The sequence below is a fragment of the Bufo bufo genome, chromosome 1, assembly GCF_905171765.1.
Source record: "Bufo bufo chromosome 1, aBufBuf1.1, whole genome shotgun sequence".
NCBI classification, from domain to species: domain Eukaryota; kingdom Metazoa; phylum Chordata; class Amphibia; order Anura; family Bufonidae; genus Bufo; species Bufo bufo.
Window position 1 is genome coordinate 16,510,863 of NC_053389.1, and position 27,142 is coordinate 16,538,004.

General features: G+C 47.7%; 1 protein-coding gene across 2 annotated transcripts in view; it reads right to left on the reverse strand.

The window, feature by feature from the left end:
- Positions 1–27,142, reverse strand: part of LOC120991856 (sialic acid-binding Ig-like lectin 12) — a 999,480-nt gene that overhangs the window by 870,410 nt on the left and 101,928 nt on the right. The window contains exon 4 of one of the 2 annotated variants that reach the window (XM_040420621.1): positions 22,959–23,255. The exons of the other annotated variant lie outside the window; for it this stretch is intronic. Coding sequence (XP_040276555.1) covers positions 22,959–23,255 — 297 coding nt within the window. The remainder of the gene's footprint in view (positions 1–22,958; positions 23,256–27,142) is intronic. 2 annotated transcript variants of the gene reach the window in all.

The window sequence follows — 27,142 nt, forward strand, 5'->3', positions numbered from 1 at the left end:
TTTCACTAGTGGAAGAACACCAGAAATAATCTGCAGAAAGAATGCAGATCCAGAGCTACTCAAGCTATGGAGACACAGAAAGCAACTGTTCACACAGAAAGGAATGTTAAAGGGGTTGTCCGGGTTCAGAGCTGAACCCGGACATCCCTCCATTTTCACCCCGGCAGCCCCCCTGACATGAGCATCGGAGCAGTTCATGCTCCGATGCTCTCCTTTGCCCTTTTTAGGAGTTTCCTCTTTTTAGGAGTTCCGGTGACGTACCGGGGCTCTCCATGGGGCTGACAGTAACCCCGGTGACGTCACCGGCACTGATGGGCGGGATTTAGCTCTGCCCTAGCCAGTAAAATGGCTAGGGCAGAGCTAAAGCCCGCCCCTCAGAGCCGGTGACATCACCGAACACACTGCCGGGCGGAAGTTACCGCCCGGCAGTGTGTTATTGAAAACAAAAAAGCCCGTGCCCTGCGTTCTGGTTCGTACCGAATTTTGGGGTGTTCGTGACACGTACCCGAACCCGAGCATTTTCGTAAAAGTCCGGGTTCGGGTTCGGTGTTCGGCGCTTTCTTGGCGCTTTTTGAAAGGCTGCAAAGCAGCCAATCAACAAGCGTCATACTACTTGCCCCAAGAGGCCATCACAGCCATGCCTACTATTGGCATGGCTGTGATTGGCCAGTGCAGCATGTGACCCAGCCTCTATTTAAGCTGGAGTCACGTAGCGCCGCACGTCACTCTGCTCTGATCAGTGTAGGGATAGGATGCAGCTGCTGCTGTTAGGGCCAGATTAGGCAGGGATTTACTTACTGAAGTGATCGATGTACAGCTGTGTATCATTTAACCTCTGCTATTCAATTGCTCACTGTTTTAAGGCTGCCCAGAGTGTTTTTCAGTCACTTTTTTCTGGGGTGATCGGCGGCCATTTTGTGTCTTGTGGTGCGCCAGCACAAGCTGCCACCAAGTACATTTACCATCAATAGTGTGTTTTTTCTTTTGCTATATCCTACATCAGGGGCTTGGCTGTGCTTGCTATTTTATTGAGGGGTGAAATACAATTGCCAAAATAGCAGTACCCTAAATCTGGTGTTTCAGCTGTGGCTAGCCAATTGAAATACTGTCTGCTGTCTGGCAAAGGATATATTTTTTTCTGGGTTGAAATACAATTCCCAACTTAGCAATTCCCTAAATCAGTGGTTTCTGCTGTCTCAGGCCAAGTTTAAATCTATCCATAAAAGAGTATATTACATTGAAGGTGCTGATAGTGTCATTCTCAATAACTTCAAAAGCTACCGTGCATCTCCAAGTCTAATTCTGTCCGTAAACGTATACCTGTCATCCACCGCCTAAATACTAGGCCTACAATTTATATTCAGCTAAATCTGTGGTTACTGCTGTGCCTGGTAAAGTTATTTAGTGTCCGCCAAAGCACAGTTTTTGTTCTGGGTTGAAATACAATTCCCAACTTAGCAATTCCCTAAATCAGTGGTTTCTGCTGTATCAGGCCAACTTTAATTCTATCCATAAAAGGGTATATTAGATTGAAGGTGCGGATAGGGTCATTCTCAATAACTTCAAACGCTAACGTGCATTTCCAAGTCTAATTCTGTCCGTAAAAGGGATACCTGTCATCCACCGCCTAAATACTAGGCCTACAATTTATATTCAGCTAAATTTGTGGTTACTGCTGTGCCTGTATTAGTGTAATACGGTACCTAAGTAGATAGCCAGATAGTGTTAGGTGCCTGTAAAAAAAGGCCTGAATTTGAATTCAATACATTGGGCCAAATAATTTTTTTCTTATTGTGGTGAACGGTAACAATGAGGAAAACATCTAGCAAGGGACGCGGACATGGTCGTGGTGGTGTTAGTGGACCCTCTGGTGCTGGGAGAGGACGTGGCCGTTCTGCCACAGCCACACGTCCTAGTGTACCAACTACCTCAGGTCCCAGTAGACGCCAGAATTTACAGCGATATTTGGTGGGGCCCAATGCCGTTCTAAGGATGGTATGGCCTGAGCAGGTACAGGCATTAGTCAATTGGGTGGCCGACAGTTGATCCAGCACGTTCACATTATCTCCCACCCAGTCTTCTGCAGAAAGATGGCGCCTGAAAACCAAGCCCATCAGTCTGTCACATCACCCCCATGCATATCAGGGAAACTGTCTGAGCCTCAACTTAGGCAGCAGTCTCTTATGCTGTTTGAATACTCTGCTGTAAGGTTTTCCCAAGGGCATCCACCTAGTCTTCCTCATCGGTGGAAGACATAGAATGCACTGACGCACAACCACTTATGTTTCCTGATGATGAGGACATGGGAATACCACCTCAGCACGTCTCTGATGATGAAACACAGGTGCCAACTGCTGCGTCTTTCTGCAGTGTGCAGACTGAACAGGAGGTCAGGGAGGAAGACTGGGTGGAAGACGATGCAGGGGACGATGAGGTCTTAGACCCCACATGGAATGAAGGTCGTGCCACTGACTTTCAGAGTTCGGAGGAAGAGGCAGTGGTGAGACCGAGCCAACAGCGTAGCAAAAGAGGGGGCAGAGGGCAAAAGCAGAACACCCGCCGCCAAGAGAGTCCGTCTGCTACTGGCCACCGACATCTTGTACAGAGCACCCCAAAGGCAACTTAAAGGAGTTCCCTGGTGTGGCAGTTCTTCAAACAATGCTGACGACAAGACCCGAGTGGTTTGCACACTGTGCCATCAGAGCCTGAAGCGAGGCATTAACGTTCTGAACCTTAGCACAACCTGCATGACCAGGCACCTGCATGCAAAGCATGAACTGCAGTGGAGTAAACACCTTAAAAACAAGGAACTCACTCAGGCTCCCCCTGCTACCTTTTCTGCTGCTGCCTCGGCCTCTTCCTCCGCCTCTGGAGGAACGTTGGCACCTGCAGCCCAGCAAGCAGAGGATGTACTACCAACACCACCACCTCAGTCACCAAGCATCTGAACCTTGTCTTACGGCAGCGTTCAGCTCTCCATCTCACAAACATTTAAGAGAAGGCGTAAATTACCACCTAGCCACCCTCAATCCCTGGCCCTGAATGCCAGCATTTCTAAACTACTGGCCTACGAAATGCTGTCATTCAGGCTGGTGGACACACACAGCTTCAAACAGCTCATGTCGCTTGCTGTCCCACAGTATGTTGTTCCCAGCCGCCCCTACTTCTCCAAGAGAGCCGTGCCTTCCCTGAACAACCAAGTATCCGATAAAATCAAGTGTGCACTGCGGAACGCCATCTGTGGCAAAGTCCACCTAACCACAGATACGTGGACCAGTAAGCACGGCCAGGGACGCTATATCTCCCTAACTGCAAACTGGGTAAATGTAGTGGCGGCTGGGCCCCAGGCGGAGAGCTGTTTGGCGCACGTCCTTCCGCCGCCAAGGAGCGCAGGGAAACATTCTTTGCCTCTTGTAGCCTCATCCTCCTACTCGGGTTCCTCCTCCTCTTCTTCCACCTGCTCATCCAGTCAGCCACACACCTTCACCACCAACTTCAGCACAGCCCGGGGTAAACGTCAGCATGCCATTCTGAAACTCATATGTTTGGCGGACAGGCCCCACACCGCGCAGGAGTTGTGGCGGGGTATTGAACGACAGACCGACGAGTGGTTGCTGCCGGTGAGCCTCAAGCCCGGCCTGGTTGTGTGCGATAATGGACGAAATCTCATCGCAGCTCTCGGACTAGCCGGTTTGACGCACATCCCTTGCCTGGCGCATGTGCTAAATTTGGTGGTGCAGAAGTTCATTCACAACTACACCGACATGTCAGAGCTGCTGCATAAAGTGCTGTCCGTCTGTGTGCGTTTCCGGCGTTGACATCCTGCCGCTGCTCGCCTGTCTGCGCTACAGCATAACTTCGGCCTTCCCGCTCACCGCCTTATATGCGACGTGCCTACCAGGTGGAACTCCACCTTGCACATGCTGGACAGACTGTGCGAGCAGCAGCAGGCCATAGTGGAGTTTCAGCTGCAGCACGCACGGGTCAGTCGCACTGCTGAACAGCACCACTTCACCACCAATGACTGGGCCTCCATGCGAGACCTGTGTGCCCTGTTGCGCTGTTTCGAGTACTCCACCAACATGGCCAGTGGCGATGACGCCGTTATTAGCGTTACAATACTACTTTTATGTCTCCTTGAGAAAACACTTAGGGCGATGATGGAAGAGGAGGTGGCCCAGGAGGAGGAGTAGGAGAAGGAAGAGGGGTCATTTTTAGCACTTTCAGGCCAGTCTCTTAGAAGTGACACAGAGGAAGTTTTTTTGCAACAGCAGAGGCCAGGTACAAATGTGGCCAGACAGGGCCCACTACTGGAGGATGAGGAGGACAAGGATGAGGAGTTGGTGGAGGAGGATGAGGATGAAGCATGTTCACAGCGGGGTGGCACCCAACGCAGCTCGGGAACATCACTGGTGCGTGGCTGGGGGGAAACGCAGGATGATGACGATACGTCTCCCACAGAGGACAGCTTGTTCTTACCTCTGGGCAGCCTGGCACAAATGAGCGACTACATGCTGCAGTGCCTGCGCAACGACAGCAGAGTTGCCCACATTTTAACGTGTGCGGACTACTGGGTTGCCACCCTGCTGGATCCACGGTACAAAGACAATGTGCCCACCTTACTTCCAGCACTGGAGCGTGATAGGAAGATGCGCGAGTACAAGCGCACGTTGGTAGACGCGCTACTGAGAGCATTCCCAAATGTCACAGGGGAACAAGTGGAAGCCCAAGGCGAAGGCAGAGGAGGAGCAAGAGGTCGCCAACGCAGCTGTGTCACGGCCAGCTCCTCTGAGGGCAGGGTTAGCATGGCAGAGATGTGGAAAAGTTTTGTCAACACGCCACAGCTAACTGCACCACCACCTGATACGGAACGTGTTAGCAGGAGGCAACATTTCACTAACATGGCGGAACAGTACGTGTGCACACCCCTCCACGTACTGACTGATGGTTCGGCCCCATTCAACTTCTGGGTCTCCAAATTGTCCACGTGGCCAGAGCTAGCCTTTTATGCCTTGGAGGTGCTGGCCTGCCCGGCTGCCAGCGTTTTGTCTGAACGTGTATTCAGCACGGCAGGGGGCGTCATTACAGACAAACGCAGCCGCCTGTCTACAGCCAATGTGGACAAGCTGACATTCATAAAAATGAACCAGGCATGGATCCCACAGGACCTGTCCATCCCTTGTGCAGATTAGACATTAACTACCTCCCCTTAACCATATATTATTGTACTCCAGGGCACTTCCTCATTCAATCCTATTGTTGAATGAACCTCTCCTCTGTCTGGGTGCTGGGGCCTAAAAATATCTGACAGTGGCCTGTTCCAGTGTTGGGTGACATGAAGCCTGATTCTCTGCTATGACATGAAGCCTAATTCTCTGCTATCAGACCTCTCTCCTCTGTCTGGGTGCCGGGGCCTAAAAATATCTGACAATGGCCTGTTCCAGTGGTTGGTGACATGGAACCTGATTCTCTGCTATGACATGAAGCCTGAATCTCTGCTATGGGACCTCTCTCCTCTGTCTGGGTGCCGGGGCCTAAAAATATCTGACAATGGCCTGTTCCAGTGGTGGGTGACATGAAGCCTGATTCTCTGCTATGACATGAAGCCTGATTCTCTGCTATGGGACCTCTCTCCTCTGTCTGGGTGCCGGGGCCTAAAAATATCTGACAATGGCCTGTTCCAGTGGTGGGTGACATGAAGCATGATTCTCTGCTATGACATGAAGACTGATTCTCTGCTATGGGACCTCTCTCCTCTGTCTGGGTGCCGGGGCCTAAAAATATCTGACAATGGCCTGTTCCAGTGGTGGGTGACATGAAGCATGATTCTCTGCTATGACATGAAGCCTGATTCTCTGCTATGGGACCTCTCTCCTCTGTCTGGGTGCCGGGGCCTAAAAATATCTGACAATTGCCTGTTCCAGTGGTGGGTGACATGAAGCATGATTCTCTGCTATGACATGAAGCCTGATTCTCTGCTATGGGACCTCTCTCCTCTGTCTGGGTGACGGAGCCTAAAAATATCTGACAGTGGCCTGTTCCAGTGTTGGGTGACATGAAGCCTGACTCTCTGCTATGACATGAAACTTGAATCTCTGCTATGGGACCTCTCTCCTCTATCTGGGTTCCGGGGCCTAAAAATATCTGACAGTGGCCTGTTCCAGTGTTGGGTGACATGAAGCCTGATTCTCTGCTATGACATGAAGCCTGAATCTCTGCTAAGGGACCTCTCTTCTCTGCCTGGGTGCCGGGGCCTAAAAATATCTGACAATGGCCTGTTCCAGTGGTGGGTGACATGAAGCTTGATTCTCTGCTATGACATGAAGCCTGATTCTCTGCTATGGGACCTCTCTCCTCTGTCTGGGTGCCGAGACCTAAAAATATCTGACAATGGCCTGTTCCAGTGGTGGGTGACATGAAGCCTGATTCTCTGCTATGACATGAAGCCTGAATCTCTGCTATGGGACCTCTCTTCTTTGTCTGGGTGCCGGGGCCTTAAAATATCTGACAATTGCCTGTTCCAGTGGTGGGTGACATGAAGCCTGATTCTCTGCTATGACATGAAGCCTGATTCTCTGCTATGGGACCTCTCTTCTCTGTCTGGGTGCCGGGGCCTAAAAATATCTGACAATGGCCTGTTCCAGTGGTGGGTGACATAATGCATGATTCTCTGCTATGACATGAAGCCTGATTCTCTGCTATGGGACCTCTCTCCTTTGTCTGGGTGCCGGGGCCTAAAAATATCTGACAATGGCCTGTTCCAGTGGTGGGTGACATGAAGCCTGATTCCCTGCTATGACATGAAGCCTGATTCTCTGCTATGGGACCTCTCTCCTTTGTCTGGGTGCCGGTGCCTAAAAATATCTGACAGTGGCCTGTTCCAGTGGTGGGTGACATGAAGCCTGATTCTCTGCTATGACATAAAGCCTCATTCTCTGCTATGGGACCTCCCTCCTCTGTCTGGGTGCCGGGGCCTAAACATATCTGACAGTGGCCTGTTCCAGTGTTGGGTGACGTGAAGCCTGATTCTCTGCTATGACATGAAGCCTGATTCTCTGCTATGGGACCTCTCTCCAATTGATATTGGTTAATTTTTATTTATTTTATTTTTATTTTTATTCATTTCCCTATCCACATTTGTTTTCAGGGGATTTACCTACATTTTGATGCCTTTTGCAGCCCTCTAGCCCTTTCCTGGGCTGTTTTACAGTCTTTTTAGTGCCGAAAAGTTTTGTGTCCCCATTGACTTCAATGTGGTTCGAGTTCGGGATGAAGTTCGGGTCGAGTTCGGATACCGAACCCGAACATTTCCGGGAAGTTCGGCCGAACTTCTCGAACCCGAACATCCAGGTGTTCGCTCAACTCTAGTCAGGACACTAGGTGTACAAAAAAACTGAAGCTACCATCTGCCGAAGATTTTATTAGGTTGGAATTAGAGAATATATTGAAAATTGGTGTCGAGAATGTTTTACTTGTGCCATTGGAAGAAATCAGAGACATGACCAAAGAGCACCATTGCATCCCATTGTAAGCCGAACACCTCCAGAAAAAGGGGCCATTGATCACATAAAGCTAGAACCAAGTCATTCAGGATATACCTAGGCCATGACAATATTTGTTGACTACACCAAATTCGTAGTAGCTGTACCTGTTAAGGACTTGATAGCCAAAAACCACCGCAAACGTTTTCTGGAAGAATTTCCTGATGCCCTATGGATGCCCTGAAAAGATTTTCACAGATCAAGGATCCATCTTTGAATGTCAACTATTCCATGAACTATGTTCACTTCACAATTGTCAGAAGATGAGAACAACAGCTTGCCATCCTCAAGGGAACAGACTTTCTGAGAAAATGAACTAAACCTTGATCGAAATGTTTTAGAGCTGTACCACCTGCTGAAATAACTGATTGGCCAACTGTACTACGGGTGTAGTAGAGTTAACACACATGGTTTATGAGACGTGTTATCTAAACTAAATGAGTTAAGCAAACACCTTCAAATGCTTTTCAATGGCTTTTGTCTCAAGATAACGCGATGAGTTAAGAAATTTGAGTTAAGAGCTTGAGTGCTAATCCTGTTACATCTATACCTCAACTGATGTATCTTTACAATAACACCATCCATTGTTCTACTGGATACACTCCATATTACCTTATGTTTGGCCGTCAAGGCAGATTACCTGCAGATCTCACCTTGGATGTACAAGTTCCAGATTCCATCAATGCCTTACCACAAACAGATTGGGTAAGCGAACATCAAAACGCCTAGCTGATGCACAAGAGCTTGTCCAAATCCGCATGGCGAATGCACGCCAAAAGAAACAGAAAGACTGTCATCAGTCTGCAAAATTAGAACCCTTAAATATTTGTAACCATGTGTAGCTGAGAAATAATCTTCGCACTAGTAAGCTGGATAGTAAATGAGAAAGAGAACCCTACATCATCACAGCTATTCCTAATCCTGAGACTGATATCTACGAAATCACCAAAGAGAACAGAGCACCACAAATCGTGTTGTGTTCAAAAGAAATTGTCCAAGAAGAAGCTCCAGCCACAGAACAATCGTCCAAAAAGTCACCTGATCCAGTGCAACCAACACCTTCTATTGGAAAACTATTATTAGACTCAGATCCCCTACACTGGTTCCTTACACCGTGGCTTAACTTTCTTGATTTCTTGGGTCAAGAAGTCCTGTAGAGTCACAGCTACTTCAGAGATCCGACCGGTCTACCAAGGAAAAACCACCTGCCCGATACCAGGATTAACTGTTATTGCATTCCCACATCATCTGTAGCTACAGCGCAGGGTAAGAGACTCATTGTTGTGATTAGTCTACTTTCACACTGGCAGTGTTGCTGGATCCGGCAGTTTATTGGATTTACAGAAAGTGTGCTAGAATTGTTTAAACAAAATTAGGCAGGTGCATAAATTTGGGCACCACAAAAAAGAAATGAAATCAATATTTAGTAGATCCTCCTTTTGCAGAAATTACAGCCTCTAAACGCTTCCTGTAGGTTCCCATGAGAGTCTGGATTCTGGTTGAAGGTATTTTAGGCCATTCCTCTTTACAAAACATCTTTAGTTCATTCAGGTTTGATGGCTTCCGAGCATGGACAGCTCTCTTTAAGTCACACCACAGATTTTCAATTATATTCAGGTCTGGGGACTGAGATGGCCATTCCAGAACGTTGTACTTGTTCCTCTGCATAATATGCCTTAGTGGATTTTGAGCAGTGTTTAGGGTCGTTGTCTTGTTGAAAGATCCAGCCCCGGCGCAGCTTCAGCTTTGTCACTAATTCCTGGACATTGGTCTCCAGAATCTGCTGATACTGAGTGGAATCCATGCGTCCCTAAACTTTGACAAGATTCCCAGTGCCTGCACTGGCCACACAGCCCCACAGCATGATGGAACCACCACCATATTTTACTGTAGGTAGCAGGTGTTTTTCTTGGAATGCTGTGTTCTTTTTCCTCCATGCATAACGCCCCTTGTTATGGCCAAATAACTCAATTTTAATTTCATCAGTCCACAGCACCTTATTCCAAAATGAAGCTGGCTTGTCCAAATGTGCTTTAGCCCACCTCAAGCGGCACTTTTTGTGCTGTGGGCAGAGAAAAGGCTTCCTCTGCATCACTCTCGCATACAGCATCTCCTTGTGTAAAGTGCGCCGAATGGTTGAACGATGCACAGTGACTCCATCTGCAGCAAGATGATGTTGTAGGTCTTTGGTGCTGGTCTGTGGGTTGACTCTGACTGATCTCACCATTCGTCGCTTCTGTCTATCCGAGATTTTTCTTGGTCTGCCACTTCGAGCCTTAACTTGAACTGAGCCTGTGGTCTTCCATTTCCTCAATATGTTCCTAACTGTGGAAACAGAAGCTGAAATCTCTGAGACAGCTTTCTGTATCCTTCCCCTAAACCATGATGGTGAACAATCTTTGTCTTCAGGTCATTTGAGAGTTGCTTTGAGACCCCCATGTTGCTACTCTTCAGAGAAAATTAAAAGAGGAGGGAAACTTACAATTAACCCCCTTAAATACTCTTTCTCATAATTGGATTCACCTGTGTATGTAGGTCAGGGGTCACTGAGCTTACCAAGCCAATTTGAGTTCCAATAATTAGTTCTAAAGGTTTTGGAATCAATAAAATGACAACAGTGCCCAAATTTATGCACCTGCCTAATTCTGTTTAAACAATTATAGCACACTTTCTGTAAATCCAATAAACTTCATTTCACTTCTCAGATATCACTGTGTGTGTCTCCTATATGATAGATTTAACTGACATTTTTTATCGTAACAACCAACGATTTATACAGGAAAATCATGACGATTAACAAGGTTGCCCAAACTTTCGCATCCCACTGTGTATATATATATATATATATATATATTTTTTTTTTTTTATTATTTTTTTTCGTAATCGCGAATAGTCTACTTTTTTTTTTTCATCAGTAACCTCCCTTCTTGCTTGTGGCCAATAAGAAGGCTGCAATGTCTTTGTCTGAGCATAGCAACATCCCTAGCAACCAATAGGAAAGTTGCCGACCCCTTACTATATAAGAACCTCCCCAGCAGCCATTTTCTGCTGTTTTTTGCAGTTCTGAGAGAGAGCAGTGACATTGCTGTGCTCTGTGCTTTCATCTGGATCCTATTCCTTATCCAATTACATTAGATAGTTAGCTCATATATATAATACAGAGAGTTAATGGGAGATAGTCAGTGTAGGTTATATCCTGATATAGATAGTCAGTGTAGGTTATATCCTGATATAGTGTAGCTGGTTCTGCTGTCCATACAGAGATAGAGCTGTGATGTCACAACAATACTTAGTGAACCAATCAGAAATATATACTCAGACCTGATAAAACGTGAAGTTGCATGTATTGTGCAAAAAAAACATTTGCATCATTAATGCAGATTTGCTCAATCGCAAATATATTGGAGCACTCTATATAAGCTTATTGTTCTGCCATGCATGCGAAATGTAATAAAAAACTGTGCTGTATAGTGATGAGCGAGCATGCTCCGCCACGTACCACATGTGCTCGAGCGCCATGCTCGAGTCTCTTCCCCGGACGTTTGGTACCTTCTAAGCACCCACTAAACATGCTGGTAAGTATTGCCATCACTGTAATGCCATTAGCCATGTTTTCTACTGGCATTACAGTGATTGGCTGGCCGGAACACGTCATTGGGTGCTATATAGCACCCGGTCACGCGGGTTCGGCTCATTGCGAGTCAGGGAGAGCTGCTGTTAGGAAGGGACAGACAGTGAAGACAGTGAAGGGAGATTGTGAGCAAATTACTCTTTCTCAAGACGTTTCAAAGACCCAAAAGTCCTTTTAAGGACTACTGTGTGTGTTGGCAGCAGTTTGAAGTGCAGATTTGCACTTTTTTATTTATTTTTTATTTACAAAAAAAATAGCTTCATTGGCTATCTTAATAGAAGGTGTCTGCAGTGACTTCTGACATCTGTGCAACACCTTCTGTGTATCAGGGGCATAGATAGGAAGAATATCAGTGAAAACAGCACACAGTTTTTTGTCTGCGGCAGAAACCGTTTATCGCAGCACATTGCATTTCTACACTGCGTGCAGAATTATTAGGCAAATGAGTATTTTGACCACATCATCCTCTTTATGCATGTTGTCTTACTCCAAGCTGTATAGGCTCGAAAGCCTACTACCAATTAAGCATATTAGGTGATGTGCATCTCTGTAATGAGAAGGGGTGTGGTCTAATGACATCAACACCCTATATTAGGTGTGCATAATTATTAGGCAACTTCCTTTCCTTTGGCAAAATGGGTCAAAAGAAGGACTTGACAGGCTCAGAAAAGTCAAAAATAGTGAGATATCTTGCAGAGGGATGCAGCACTCTTAAAATTGCAAAGCTTCTGAAGCGTGATCATCGAACAATCAAGCGTTTCATTCAAAATAGTCAACATGGTCGCAAGAAGCGTGTGGAAAAAACCAAGGCGCAAAATAACTGCCCATGAACTGAGAAAAGTCAAGCGTGCAGCTGCCAAGATGCCACTTGCCACCAGTTTGGCCATATTTCAGAGCTGCAACATCACTGGAGTGCCCAAAAGCACAAGGTGTGCAATACTCAGAGACATGGCCAAGGTAAGAAAGGCTGAAAGACGACCACCACTGAACAAGACACACAAGCTGAAACGTCAAGACTGGGCCAAGAAATATCTCAAGACTGATTTTTCTAAGGTTTTATGGACTGATGAAATGAGAGTGAGTCTTGATGGGCCAGATGGATGGGCCCCTTGGCTGGATTGGTAAAGGGCAGAGAGCTCCAGTCCGACTCAGACGCCAGCAAGGTGGAGGTGGAGTACTGGTTTGGGCTGGTATCATCAAAGATGAGCTTGTGGGGCCTTTTCGGGTTGAGGATGGAGTCAAGCTCAACTCCCAGTCCTACTGCCAGTTTCTGGAAGACACCTTCTTCAAGCAGTGGTACAGGAAGAAGTCTGCATCCTTCAAGACAAACATGATTTTCATGAAGGACAATGCTCCATCACACGCGTCCAAGTACTCCACAGCGTGGCTGGCAAGAAAGGGTATAAAAGAAGAAAATCTAATGACATGGCCTCCTTGTTCACCTGATCTGAACCCCATTGAGAACCTGTGGTCCATCATCAAATATGAGATTTACAAGGAGGGAAAACAGTACACCTCTCTGAACAGTGTCTGGGAGGCTGTGGTTGCTGCTGCACGCAATGTTGATGGTGAACAGATCAAAACACTGACAGAATCCATGGATGGCAGGCTTTTGAGTGTCCTTGCAAAGAAAGGTGGCTATATTGGTCACTGATTTGTTTTTGTTTTGTTTTTGAATGTCAGAAATGTATATTTGTGAATGTTGAGATGTTATATTGGTTTCACTGGTAAAAATAAATAATTGAAATGGGTATATATTTGTTTTTTGTTAAGTTGCCTAATAATTATGCACAGTAATAGTCACCTGCACACACAGATATCCCCCTAAAATAGCTAAAACTAAAAACAAACTAAAAACTACTTCCAAAAATATTCAGCTTTGATATTAATGAGTTTTTTGGGTTCATTGAGAACATGGTTGTTGTTCAATAATAAAATTAATCCTCAAAAATACAACTTGCCTAATAATTCTGCACTCCCTGTATACCGTCTGATTGCTTCAGGCCCATATATTTGGAGAAATTGAAAATCATTATATATACACATTTCACTAAATCAGCATCCAGTTTTCTTGTCTGCGGTTTAAAACGTTAATCGCAGTGCATTGCATTTCTGTACCGTCTGTGCGCTTCAGGCCCATATATTGGGAATAATATAGTCATAAACAACATCATAAAACAGTGTCTGTACTGCAGATTACAATAATCTGTGGCTAAAATACTGTCCAAAATCTGTGCTGTTCTGTGTCATATACTGCCCTGTATCTGAAAACTGTCCAAGTCAGACCAGTGCTAACAGTTGGTCGGTTGGCTTGCTGACGATAATGCTTCGACTAAGCACCGCCATCTCTTCCACCAAATTCAGTCTCTATAGCCAAGAGTCTGGTCAGCCAACTCCTCGCTCAGATCATCCTTCCTCCCACCATGGAGAGGCCTGCCAAACAAGTTATCCCACACTGGTATTTTCCGGAGCTCTTTTCAGCTCCACTATTAGATTTGGCCCTCGCGGCCAGCATGCTTGAAGAGGGACCTGATATATTGTGCCCTGATTCCCAACCTCTTGAGCCTTCACAGTCTCAAGAAGATGACGGTGGTGAACGTCAATCATTAGTTCACGAGGTGGATGATGATGAGACACAGTTGTTAATCACTGAGGTTGTGGTTAGGTCAAGAAAGGAGGATGATCAGAGTGAGGAAGTGGAAGAGGAGGTGTTGGACAATGAGGTCATTGAGCCAACATGGGAAGGTGAAAAGCCGAGCGAGGACAGCAGTACAGAGGGGGAGGAATCCGCAACACCGCAACAGGCTGGAAGAGGCAGTGGGGTTGCAAAAGGGAGAAGTCGGCCCACACCAAACAGGCCCGCAACTGTTACACCGATCACCCCCATGCGTAAATCAACCTTAGCAAGGGGTAGTTGTTCCGCCATTTAGCAGGGGGCGCCCGTTGCGGTTAAAAAAAACAAACGTTGGTTACATAAGTTCGGGCGGACGGCCGGCGGCGCCACTCATGCTGCCGGGAGGGGGGGGGGGAAATGAGAGTGACAAGGGAGGGGGGGGGAAAAGGAGAGTGACAAGGGAGGGGGGGTGAAATGAGAGTGACAAGGGGGGGGAATGAGAGTGACAAGGGAGGGGGGAAATGAGAGTGACAAGGGAGGAGGGGGAAATGAGAGTGACAAGGAGGGGAGAGGAAATGAGAGTGACAAGGGAGGGGGGGATGAGAGTGACAAGGGAGGGGGGAATGAGAGTGACAAGGGAGGAGGGGGAATGAGAGTGACAAGGGAGGGGGAGGGAGGAAAGGAGAGTGACAAGGGAGGGGGGGAATGAGAGTGACAAGGGGGGGAAATGAGAGTGATATGGGAGGGGGGAATGAGAGTGACAAGGGAGGGGGGGAATGAAAGTGACAAGGGGGGGAGGAAATGAGAGTGACAAGGGAGGGGGGGAGGAAACAAGAGTGACAAGGGAGGGGTGGAAATGAGAGTGACAAGGGGGGGAGGAAATGACAGTGACAAGGGGGGAGGAAATGAGAGTGACAAGGGAGGGGTGGAAATGAGAGTGACAAGGGGGGGAGGAAATGAGAGTGACAAGGGAGGGGAGGAAATGAGTCACAAGGGAGGGGGTGGAGGAAATGAGAGTGACAAGGGGGGAGGAAATGAGAGTGACAAGGGGGGTGAGGAAATGAGAGTGACAAGGGAGGGGGGGATAGAGTGACAAGGGGGGGAGGAGGAAATGAGAGTGACAAGAGAGGGGGGGAATGAGAGTGACAAGGGAGGGGGGAAGAGAGTGACAAGGGAGGGAGGGGGGAAATGAGAGTGACAAGGGAGAGAGGGGGAAGAGAGTGACAAGGGAGAGAGGGGGGAAGAGAGTGACAAGGAAGGGAGGGGGGAAGAGAGTGACAAGGGAGGGAGGGGGGGAAGAGAGTGACAAGGGAGGGAGGGGGGGAGAGAGTGACAAGGGAGGGGGGGAGAGAGTGACAAGGGAGGGAGGGGGGGAGAGTGACAAGGGAGGGGGGAGAAGAGAGTGACAAGGGAGGGGAGAAGAGAGTGACAAGGGAGGGGGGAAGAGAGTGACAAGGGAGGGAGGGGGGGGAGAGTGACAAGGGAGGGGGTAGAGAGTGACAAGGGAGGGGGGAGAGAGTGACAAGGGGGGAGGGGGGGAGAGAGTGACAAGGGGGGGAGGGGGGGGGGAGAGTGACAAGGGGGGGAGGGGGGGGGGGGAGTGACAAGGGGGGGAGGGGGGGGGGAGAGTGACAAGGAAGTCCCCAGAGCCAGACCAAGAGCCAGTCTGCAGCCAGAGACCAGATCATCTTATTGTCCTGGTGGTAAGTAGACAATGCAATATGTTTATTATTTAATTGTTTAGTTATTAATACTACATTGGAAACTAATTGACCTCACATTTAGGGTCCATTCACACATCCGTGTGTGTTTTGCGGATACACAAAACACAGACAGCGGCAATGTGCATTCCGCATTTTGCGGACCGCACATTGCCGGCACTAAGAGAATATGCCTATTCTTGTCCGCTATTGCGGACAAGAATAGGACATGTTCTATTTTTTTCAGGATCGGAATTGCGGATCCCATAGAAATGTATGGGTCCGCAATTCCGTTTCGCAAAAAGAGACAGCTACAAGAAGCTTGATTAACCCTAAGGGAAACATAGCAGTTCTTTTAATTTAAAAGCTGAGAAAGGGGTGGAACATATGTGATGCCATGATATGGGCAGATCATCTGATAAGGGGGGGCAGAAATTTTTATCTTGCCTAGGGGGGCAAAAATCTTTGCACCGGCCATGACCACCAGCATGATCCGCCACATGACATCAAAGCACCCTACTAAGTGGGCTGAATGCCTGGGTCCACAATCTGGGTCTGCGGGTCACACCACTGCCTCCTCTTCCCCTGTGTTACATGCTGTCCAATCCCCTGTCCAAGATGCAGGCCCGGATGCCTCTCGCCCTGCACCTGGACCTTCGAATGAACCAGCAGCAACAACATCCACTTCCCTGTACCAGTGCAGTGTCCAAATGTCAATACCACAGTCATTTGAACGCAAGTGCTAATACCCATTCACAGGCCATAGCACTTAATTGCCATCTTTCAAAATTACTGGCCCTTGAAATGTTGGCATTTAGGCTTGTGGACACTGAGGCATTCCGCAGCCTGATGTTGGCCGTAGTCCCTCGGTACACAGTCCCCAGCTGCCACTATTTTTCACGGTGTGCCGTGCCCGCCTTACACCAGCATGTGTCCCAGAACATCACCCGTGCCCTGACCAACGCAGTTACTGTGAAGGTCCACTTAACTACAGACACATGGACAAGTGCTGGTGGCCAGGGATGCTACATTTCCCTGACCGCACACTAGGTGAATGTGGTGGAGGCCGGGAGTGAGTCATACCCTATGATGGCACAGGTGCTACCCATGCCCAGGTTTGCATGCCCTATGTCCATCAGGGTCTCAGCAAGCAGCTATGTTGCAGGCTCCAACCCCCACTTCTCCTCCTCTTCTTACTCATCCTCCTCCACTTCCACCTCCAGCAGCCATCAGCCGCTAGCTGGAAGCAGTGTAGCACTGCTGTGGGGAAACTTTAACAGGGTGTGCTGGAGCTGATCTGCTTAGGAAACAAACAGCACACCGCCGCAAAGCCTTGGCAGGTTATAAGGGAACAGACCGAGCTGTGGCTCTCTCCACTCAACCTACAACCAGGCATGGTTGTGTCTGACAATGGCCGTAACTTGGTGGTGGCTTTGAAGCTGGGCAACCTGACACACATTCCATGCCTAGCCCACGTCTTAAACTTAGTGGTTCAGCGGTTTATCAAAACATACCCCAATTTGCCAGAGCTACTAGTGAAGGCGCGCCGCGTGTGTGCCCATTTCCGCAAGTCTTCCACAGCTTCAGCCGGCCTGTCAATGCTGCAGCAGCGCTTGCGGCTTCCAGCCCGCCGACTGTTGTGCGACATAAACACGCACTGGAACTCTACGTTCTATCACTATCACTCTGCCACTATTCACAAGCGAGGAGTGGGCATGAGGTTTTAAAAAAGGTTTTAAAAAACTTTGAAGAATCCACACAGACGGTTAGTGGCGATAACACTATTATCAGTGTAACCATCCCACTGCTGTGTCTACTCAAACGATCGCTGCTCACAATTAAGGACGACAACCGAACCCCCAAGCGAGAACAGAAGGCCTTCCAGAATCTGGAAACAAATTGCGTGCCCCTATCAGAAACTATATCTGAAGGAATGCCATGCAATTTAACAATGTGATCAACAAACGCTTGCAACAGCGTCTTAGCATTGGGTAACCCTGGAAAGGGAATGAAATGCGCCATTTTGCTAAAACGGTCCACTACTACTAGAATCACAGTCTTCCCCGAGGAACGAGGCAGGTCCGTAATGAAGTTCATGGACAGATGCGTCCAAGGACGGGAAGGAATGGGTAACGGGAGGAGAGAACCCGATGGCTGTGAATGAGGGACCTTGGCACGAGCGCAGGTCTCGCAGGCTGCCACAAAACCCTCAACCATCTTACAAATAGCCGGCCACCAGAATCTCTGAGCAATGAGATCCACTGTGGCTCTACTCCCCGGGTGCCCAGCAAGGACAGTATCGTGGTGCTCCTTAAAAACCTTGTGTCGTAAAGCAAGAGGCACAAACAACCTCCCAGGAGGACAAAGATCAGGAGCCTCTGCCTGGGCTGCCTGAACCTCTGCCTCCAAATCAGGATAAAGAGCAGAGACGACCACCCCTTCATCCAAAATGGGACCCGGGTCTTCAAAGTTCCACCCTCCGGAAAACAACGTGACAGGGCATCCGCCTTCACATTTTTAACCCCAGGGCGGAACGTAACAACAAAATTAAACCTAGAAAAGAACAAAGACTATCTGGCCCGTCTCGGGTTCAGACGCTTGGCCGATTCCAAGTAGGCTAGATTCTTATGGTCTGTAAACACGGTAATAGGGTGTCTGGCTCCCTCTAACCAATGGCGCCATTCCTCAAAAGCTAATTTGATGGCCAACAACTCCCTATCTCCCACATCGTAATTTCTCTCTGCAGAGGAGAGTTTCCTTGAGAAAAAGGCACACGGTCGCCATTTGGCAGGAGAGGGACCCTGAGATAAGACGGCACCCACACCCACTTCAGAAGCGTCCACCTCAACAATAAAAGGTAGAGAGACATCAGGTTGTACCAAAATGGGAGCGGAAGAAAAACACTCTTTGATACTTGAAAAGGCTTTAAGCGCATCTACTGACCACAAAGAAAAATCTACCCCCTTTTTAGTCATATCAGTGAGTGGCTTAACAACTGAGGAATAATTCAAAATGAACTTTCTGTAATAATTGGCAAAACTCAAAACCCGCATCAGCGCCTTCTGATTCTCAGGAAGCTCCCAATCAAGCACAGCGCTGACCTTCTCAGGGTCCATGCGAAAACCAGAAGCGGAGAGAAGAAAACTAAGAAATTGAATCTCTGGAACCGCAAACACACGTTTTTCCAGTTTAGCGTACAATTTATTCTCCCGCAGAATCAGCAGGACCTGACGTAGGTGGTCTTGATGAGTCTTGAAATCAGGAGAAAAAATCAAAATGTCATCTAGATACACCAGTACAAATTTCCCCATTAAATGATAAAAAATGCTGTTCACAAAATGTTGGAAGACGGCCGGAGCATTCATCAAACCAAAGGGCATAACCAAATTCTCGAAATTACCCTCAGGGGTATTGAAGGCCGTCTTCCATTCGTCCCCTTCCCTGACCCTGACTATGTTGTATGCCCCTCTTAAATCCAACTTAGAAAAAGCCTTAGCCCCAACAATCTGGTTAAACAGGTCCGGGATCAGAGGAAGCGGATATGGGTCACGAATCGTGATATGGTTCAGCTCCCTGAAATCCAGACAAATTCTTAAAGAACCATCTTTAGTCTTAACAAAAAAAAAGAACAGCGGCAACAGGTGACTTCGAGGGTCGGATGTGTCCCTTTCTCAGGCTCTCAGAGATATAAGTACGCATAGCGACTCTTTCAGGTTGGGAGAGATTGTATAAACGTGATTTTGGCAGCTTGGCGCCTGGGATGAGATTAATAGGGCAGTCGTACTCCCGGTGAGGGGGCAACTCCTGGACACCACTCTCGGAAAACACATCCGAAAATTCAGAGAGAAAAGATGGCACAGTCTTGGTAGAAACCTCTGAAATAGACGCCGTGAGACACTTCTCTCTGCAAAACTCACTCCAACCATTTATTTGCCTTGCTTGCGAATCAATGGTGGGGTTATGTTTAGTGAGCCAGGGTAGCCCCAACACTAGAGGAGTAGGTAATCCGCTTAAGACAAAACATGACATATCCTCAACATGAGCGTCACCCACAGTCAAACGGATATTGTGAACTATGCCCTTTAACGATCTTTGAGAAAGTGGAGCAGAATCGATAGCAAAAACAGGTATATCCTTTTCCAAAGTGCATACCTGGAAACCATGCGATATTGAAACTTGATTATCAATGAGATTGACAGCTGCTCCACTATCTACAAAAATCTCACAAGCAATGTTCTTGCTGTCTAGCGCCACCCTGGCAGGTAGGAGAAAACGGGAACTACAAGTAAACGACAAACCTTCAATTTTCACATCAACCTTGCCAATAGTAGCAAATGGAAAGTTTTTTTTTTTTTTTTCTTTTAGTTTTTCTTTTATTACCCTCAGAAAACTCCATGAATCTCCTAGAGGGGCAAACATTAGCCAAATGATTTATACCTCCACAACAGAAACAAACCCTCCTCTGAGAGCTGAATCCTCTACTATCAGAGGCAAGCAAACACATCTGCATGGCCTCCTCCTCAGAGGGGATTGAGAGAGACTGAGACCCCTGCGCACTGAATGAGACAGCCCCACTGTCTTTGGACTGAATATGACAGGAATGACTAGTCTCCTCTCTCTCTCTAAGACGCCTGTCAATACGAACAGCTAGAGACATGGCAGATTCTAACGAGGCTGGTCTCTCATGAAAAGCAAATGCATCTTTCAATCTTTCCGAAAGACCATGGCAAAATTGACTTCGGAGTGCAGCATCATTACAACCAGTATCAGCTGCCCATCTCTGAAATTCAGAACAATATATCTCTGCGGACTGTTTACCCTGGCATAAAAGACGCAGTTTAGATTCAGCCACAGCAATACGATTCGGGTCATCATATATCTGCCCCAGTGCTACAAAAAATTCATCCACCGTTTGGAGGAACCGTGCCCCCACCGGCAGCGAAAAAGCTCAAGACTGGGTGTTATCCCTGAGCAGCGAGATGATGATCCCCACCCTCTGCTCCTCATCACCAGAGGAATGGGGAAGTAGGCAAAAATGGAGTTTGCAAGCCTCTCTAAAGCGAACATAATTCTCACTACCCCCGGAGAACGTATCCGGAAGCGAGATCTTAGGCTCGGAACAAACTCCATGGACGCCAGCAGAACCGGTTACCTGAAACTGAGACACAGTTTTACGGAGATCTGCTACCTCCAGGGAAAGACCTTGCATGCGGTCAATCAAGGCTGAAACAGGATCCAGTCATCCGACTGGCTTGATCCCAAACTAAGGAGCATATGGGTGAGCCCTTTAAAACCCCTAGAGCTCTCCCTCACTGCTATGCCCATGCAAATATCTTTATGGTAGACAATTGCATGCCCACGTACCTAATACTATATGACACCTGAAAACCCTATAATAGTGAGGGGACATGACCACCGGCTCCCTGCACTTAATACGGACGGAGTCAGGGTCACCTACAATCAAGCCAGCAAGGAAACACAAATAAAGGAAAAAGACTTATCTTGAGGAATCAGCAGCAGAAGCAGCTTCCAGCAGTGAACACAATCCAGGAAGTAGTATAAACCGCAAAGTGAGGCAGTATGGGAGGGAATATAAAAGGAGGCAATTAGTGTAAATTGGTGACAGCTGGGAGAAGGAAAGGAGATGACAAAGTGAAATCAAAACAAAGAACGTCATGCAAGAGGTAGAAAAGAACGTCTGCCAGACCTTCTCAGAGAGCTTGCGGTGACATAGGGCTTCACCTCTAATGTTTCATACGGTCTGCTCAGCTGTAGGCCCTCACCTCCAATGTTTCATATGGTCTGCTCACCTGTAGGCCCTCACTACAATGTTTTATAGGGTTCGCTCACCTTCAGGCCCTCATCCCCAATGTTTCATATGGTCTGCTCAGCTCTAGGCCCTCTCTACAATGTTTTTTAGGTTTGCTCACCTTCAGGCCTTTACCTCCAATTTTTCATACGGTCTGCTCAGCTGTATCCCCCTTACTCTAATGTTTCATACTGTCTGCTCACCTGTAGGCCCTCACTACAATGTTTTATGGGGTTTGCTCACCATAAGGCCCTCACTACAATGTTTTATGGGGTTCGCTCACCTGTAGGCCCTCACCTCTAATGTTTCATACGGTCTGGTCAGCTGTAGGCCCTCACTACAATAATTCATACGGTCTTCTCACCTGTAGGCCCTCACTACAATGTTTTATGGGGTTTTCTCACCTGTAGGCCCTCACTACAATGTTTTATGGGGTTTGCTCACCTGTTGGGCCTCACTACAATGTTTTATGGGGTTTTCTCACCTTCAGGCCCTCACCTCCAATGTCTCATATGGTCTGCTCAGCTGTAGGCCCTCACCTCCAATGTTTTATGGGGTTCGCTCACCTGTAGGCCTTCACCTCCAATGTTTCATATGGTTTGCTCAGCTGTAGGCCCTCACCTCCAATGTTTCATACGGTCTGCTCACCTGTAGGCCCTCACCTCCAATGTTTCATGTGATCTGCTCAACTGTAGGCCCTCACTACAATGCTTTATGTGGTTTGTGCACCTTCAGGCCCTCACCTCCAATGAGCAGCAGGCCCTCACCTGTAATGTTTTAGAGGGTAACTAGCAAGCCCTTGCTCCTAATGTTTTTTGAGGGTCAGCAGCAGTCTATTATTAATAATTTTTAAAGGGTGTGTATGATGCCCTCCTTTATGTGTAATAAAAGGTGCATTGGAGTGCCTGTTCCTTGTAATTTTTGGCAGGCCTTTTACTTAGTGCATAGGCTGTATGAGTGTAGGAGTCCCACTACCTGAACAATTGTAGCACCATGTGAATGAGGCCCTCCTTTATGTGATATACAGGCTGTATCTCTTTTTCCTTGAAATTTTTGGCAGCTCTTACACTGTATATACAATTGAATCTACAGGAAAGAATATTTCCTAACAATTTTTCCTTTAAAAATTATTTTTTTTTTTGTAGGGGCGGGGTTTTCGGCTTTTTTTGGTCATTCTGTAAAAGTGGCGTACAACTCTGACAACATGGTTCCCAGCAGCGACATTGGTGTCCAAGATACATCCAGACATGGTCCCCCTGCTGTTCCTGATCGATTTTAGAGGTGTTTTCATCACTTTCAGACCTTTTCCTATGAACCAGGCACCCTCCCCTCATCCTAGCAGGGGGTGCCTGGTCGCCTCCCATTGACTTTCATTATACTCGGGTGCTCGGCCGAGCGCACGAATATCGCGATGTGTTCGGACCGAACACCCAAACACTTTGGTGCTCGCTCATCACTATTGCTGTAATGTAAAATTACTTACAGTGATCAGGAGTTCTTCAATACGCGCATATTACATTGCCGATTTTTGCAATCAAGAAAATATCGACGAGATCACAAATTTGCAAATTTATGGCGAATATTAGGCCAAAAATTTGCAAAATATCGCAAAAACGATTATTGCCTATGCTGCTCATCACTAAATATGACGAGACTCACTTACGTTCAACATTTAGCATCCTCTCCTCCACTGTGGTCACTCCTGGTTTTAAGGTCACTCTACAGAATAATGGAGAATTGTTGTGTGACTTCCTTGGGGTGAATGTGATACTAGAATAGAAGGTTCTGCTGCCATCTCCATAGGTGACATCATGCATCTTCTGTCTTATACCAGTCATGGGTCCTTCCCATGTAATCTGTGGTGTTATATTCCGGCATCTACCAGGACTTGTACAGGTCCAAGTCACCTCCTCCCCATCCACCAGCCTTGTAGCGGAGATGATAGGTTTATCTGTGAGATCTATAAGAATTAAACATTGCATGAAAATGGAAAGAAGGGAGGAGGACGTACAACCTATAACGTACAAACATCAAAACATAGAAAGTAGTCTATTTTTGGACCCCACTGAAATCAATAGGACCATTTATAACGGTCGTTAGACAGGAGTGTACCCATCTAATGGCCGTTAAAAATCGGTAAACTAGTGTAAAATGTCCTTTTTAGCAGTTTAAAAAATAAACAAAAACATTGTTACCGCTGAGAACCACTATGGAGCGCATTGTGGGCCACCACTCGTGACATTATTACTGCTGGGGCAACTATGGGGGACAATATTACTGCTGGGTGTTTTAGTATAGGGGACACTATTACTGCTGTGGGCCACTATGGAGACATTATTACTGCTGGGGGACATTATTACTGCTGGGGGATAATATGAGGAACATTATTATTGCTGGGGGCCACTATGGAGATATTTTTACTGCTGGGGGCTACTACTGGGGACATTATAACTGCCGGGACACACTATGGGAATATAATTACTGCTGGGGGCCACTATAGGGTACACTATTAATGCTGGGGGCCACTATGGGGACATTATTACTGCTGGCTAGAGTTGAGTGAACCCGAACTGTAAAGTTAGGGTTCGTACCGAACTTTAGGTTTTTCGGCACCCGGATCCGAACATTTACGTAAAAGTTCGGTTTCGGGTTCGGTGTTCGGCGCTTTTTTGGCGCTTTTTGAAAGGCTGCACAGCAGCCAATCAACAAGCATCATACTACTTACCCCAAAAGGCCATCACAGCCTTGCCTACTATTGGCATGACTGTGATTGGCCAACTGCAGCATGTGACCCAGCCTCTATTTAAGCTGGAGTCACGTAGCGCCGCCCGTCACTCTGCTCGGATTAGTGTAGGGAGAGGCTGCAGCTGCTGTGAGGGAGAGATCAGGGAGAAATCTTATGAAGAACAATTTTTTTGTACTCAGCGATCTACAGCAAATGTGTTTTGTGGGTGCAGCGCACAATTTTTTTAAGCCTGCCCTGAGCCAACTACTGCTGAAAACGAACTTTTTTTCTTCAGTTAGTCAATATCAATACATAATCGGCATCCATTTTATGCAACGATAGTGCACCAGCACAGGCTATCTGCCTGTCTGCAAGTCCAGAAATACAGCTTTTTGCTTACTGGGGTTAAAAAAATACATCTGTTAAATATAGTGCACATCTGGGATTACACGTGCATAAGTGACTGTCACATTTAGGCCAGAAATACGGCTTTTTGGTTACTGGGGTGAAAAAAGCCTCTAATATATTGCACATCTGGGATTACACATGCATTAAGTGACTGTCACATTTTGGACAGAAATACAGCTTTTTGGTTACTGGGGTGAAAAAACCCTCTAATATACTGCACATCTGGGATTAGATGTGCATAAGTGAGTGTCACATTTAGGCCATAAATACGGCTTTGGCATACTGGGGTGAAAAAAGCCTCTGATATTCTGCACATCTGGGATTACACGTGCATAAGTGACTGTCACATTTAGGCCAGAAATACGGCTTTTTGGTTACTGGGGTGAAAAAATCCTCCGATATATTGCATGTGCCGAAACCAACCTCGCCACTGGGTTTTGGAGAGGCCTGTTTATCAGCCTCTTGCCTCAGGATTATGGCCCATACTAACTTTAAAGGAGCAGACAGACCGGCCGCACAGCTTAAATCTGTCTTTGCAATTGTATTTTGTTATGTGAGGGTACCCAGATAGCTAATTGCATTGTATTTGTGTATTCTGAGTGCCATTCACCTAATGATATGCACTCAGACTTGAGCTATCTGGGAATATGTTAAATGTCTGAGTTTGCTGTGGGGGTGTGACATTGTGTGTTTGGGTGGTGATTTCTGTCCGGTTGTCCCCACATGTGTATTGGCGATTTCCCTTTGTCTTGAGAGATAATTGGATTACTCCTCGGGTGTCTCCAGGGCAGAGAGGAGGAAACCATGATGCATTGTGGGGATGTGTTGTGTCTGTGTATCCTGAGTTGCTGCATATCTGTCCTGTCGCAGTCTTCCTTCTGGTCCACTAGGGGCGTGTCCACCAGATGGGGACCTGCATAAATACAGGCGGGTAGCCCTCAATAAAGAGAGTTCCTGTTTTATACCTTCATGAAGTCTTGGCTCATGTTTGGGGGATGGAATAACTACACTCTTGGGGATTGCTATATCACAATACTCCCCTTGTAAGAGCTTGCTCCTGGTTCCTGTCTCTGGATTTAGGAGAGGTTCACCCACTGGAGCCTGGAGCCTTGTCGTAGGTCCAGGGTGGGTAGGAGACGGCGAGACCTCCACCAAGCTTCGGCGGTTTGTGGGGTCTGCAGTGCTGACGGTGTCAAGTGGAGTGCTTCGAGTCCTCTGGAAGCACTAGGAGCACCTATCGACGGAGGTACCCGGTCGGGGTGCTAGGCTTTCCGTTACATTGGTGTCAAGCAGTGGGATGGCGTCCTAGTGTGAGGAGAAGCAGCTCGGAGACACCGTTCGTGGAGTATATTGAGGGCAACGCTAGTATCCGTACAGCGCCCCTGGCTACAGCAATATGGATGCCGTTGGTTCCTGCACAGCATTCCATGAGGAAGATCACCCGGATTACAGGGATGCCGAATAGAAAGGCGTATGGAACCAGGCCCTGGAGGACGTGCAGCGTCGGTGGGGTGAGAGTCTTCCCAGTGAGGAGCAGAGATTGCGAATTCGATTGGCGCTGCGACTACCTCTACTGGGAGAGCAACCATTGACGGAGTGGGTGTCAGAGCTTGAGACACTGGTATGGCAGGAAACCTGGCTGGATGACGCTTGCTAAGCACTATGGTGGGACACAGTACGACAGTCTCCATGGATGGAGGAGTACGCCAAGCCCGAAGGTGAGGAATAAAATTGCCCTGGTTTATTGTGGGAGTCTTTTGAAGACATTGACTTTGGGAGCACAGAAGAGTCTAGATTTTGGGACATTACTGACTACAGGTGGGACTTGCACAATTGGCCTACAACCAGTGGGGTGAGGGCAGATCTGACCTTTCTGGTCCAAAGGGAGTGGGAGCTGGAGCAAGATTATCAACAGTTGTTTCGCTCCATTCAAGCCCAGTGCAAGATACAAGACAGTTGGATACCAGGCCCAGACCTGCATCCCTTCCCCTGGCAAGTCACAGCTGAGGTATCCCCTACTTCCTCACCAACTGTGGAGGTAGGGGACTTCATAGACTGGTACTGGGAGGAACGCCAGTACGCAGGTGGAGATGGGACCGTAGTCACTCCACCGTTTCAACAGGGTGGCTGGGCAGGCGGCCCAGATCCCCAACTGCCACTGGGAGTACAGGGAGAGGAGATCGTCGGTCCCTCATCTCTGCAACAACCAGAACCATGGTAGTGGAGACAGCCGGTCTCACTACCTAGCGGCAGTATACTCTACAGGGAGGGGAGACAGTTGATCTCTCTCCCCAGCGGCAAATGGGGTATCCAGAGGAGGGAGTAAGTGATAGCCCCCCTCCACAGCTCTCTCCCAGCCCAATACTGAGGGTAGTGGGTAAGGCTTTAAACCCCACTGACCCCTCTCCAGCAGAAGATCTGGCATCAGAGCAGAGCGCCGCTGGCCTCTGCCCTAACCATTCAGTTACTACCCAGCAGGAGTTGGCACCATGCACCCCAGCTGAAGCGCTGGCATCAGGGCAGAGCACCGCTGGCCTCTGCCCTCCCCTATCCTCTTCTCCAGAGCCGGACTTCCCACTGGCTACCCCAGCGGATGAGCTGGCATCTGGGCAGAGCGCAGTCGGCCTCTGCCCACCAAGTACCTACAGCTCCAAGCTAGAGAACCACAAGGAAGCAAGGAGTCGCAGATGCCCACTCAACAGCTGGGGACATAC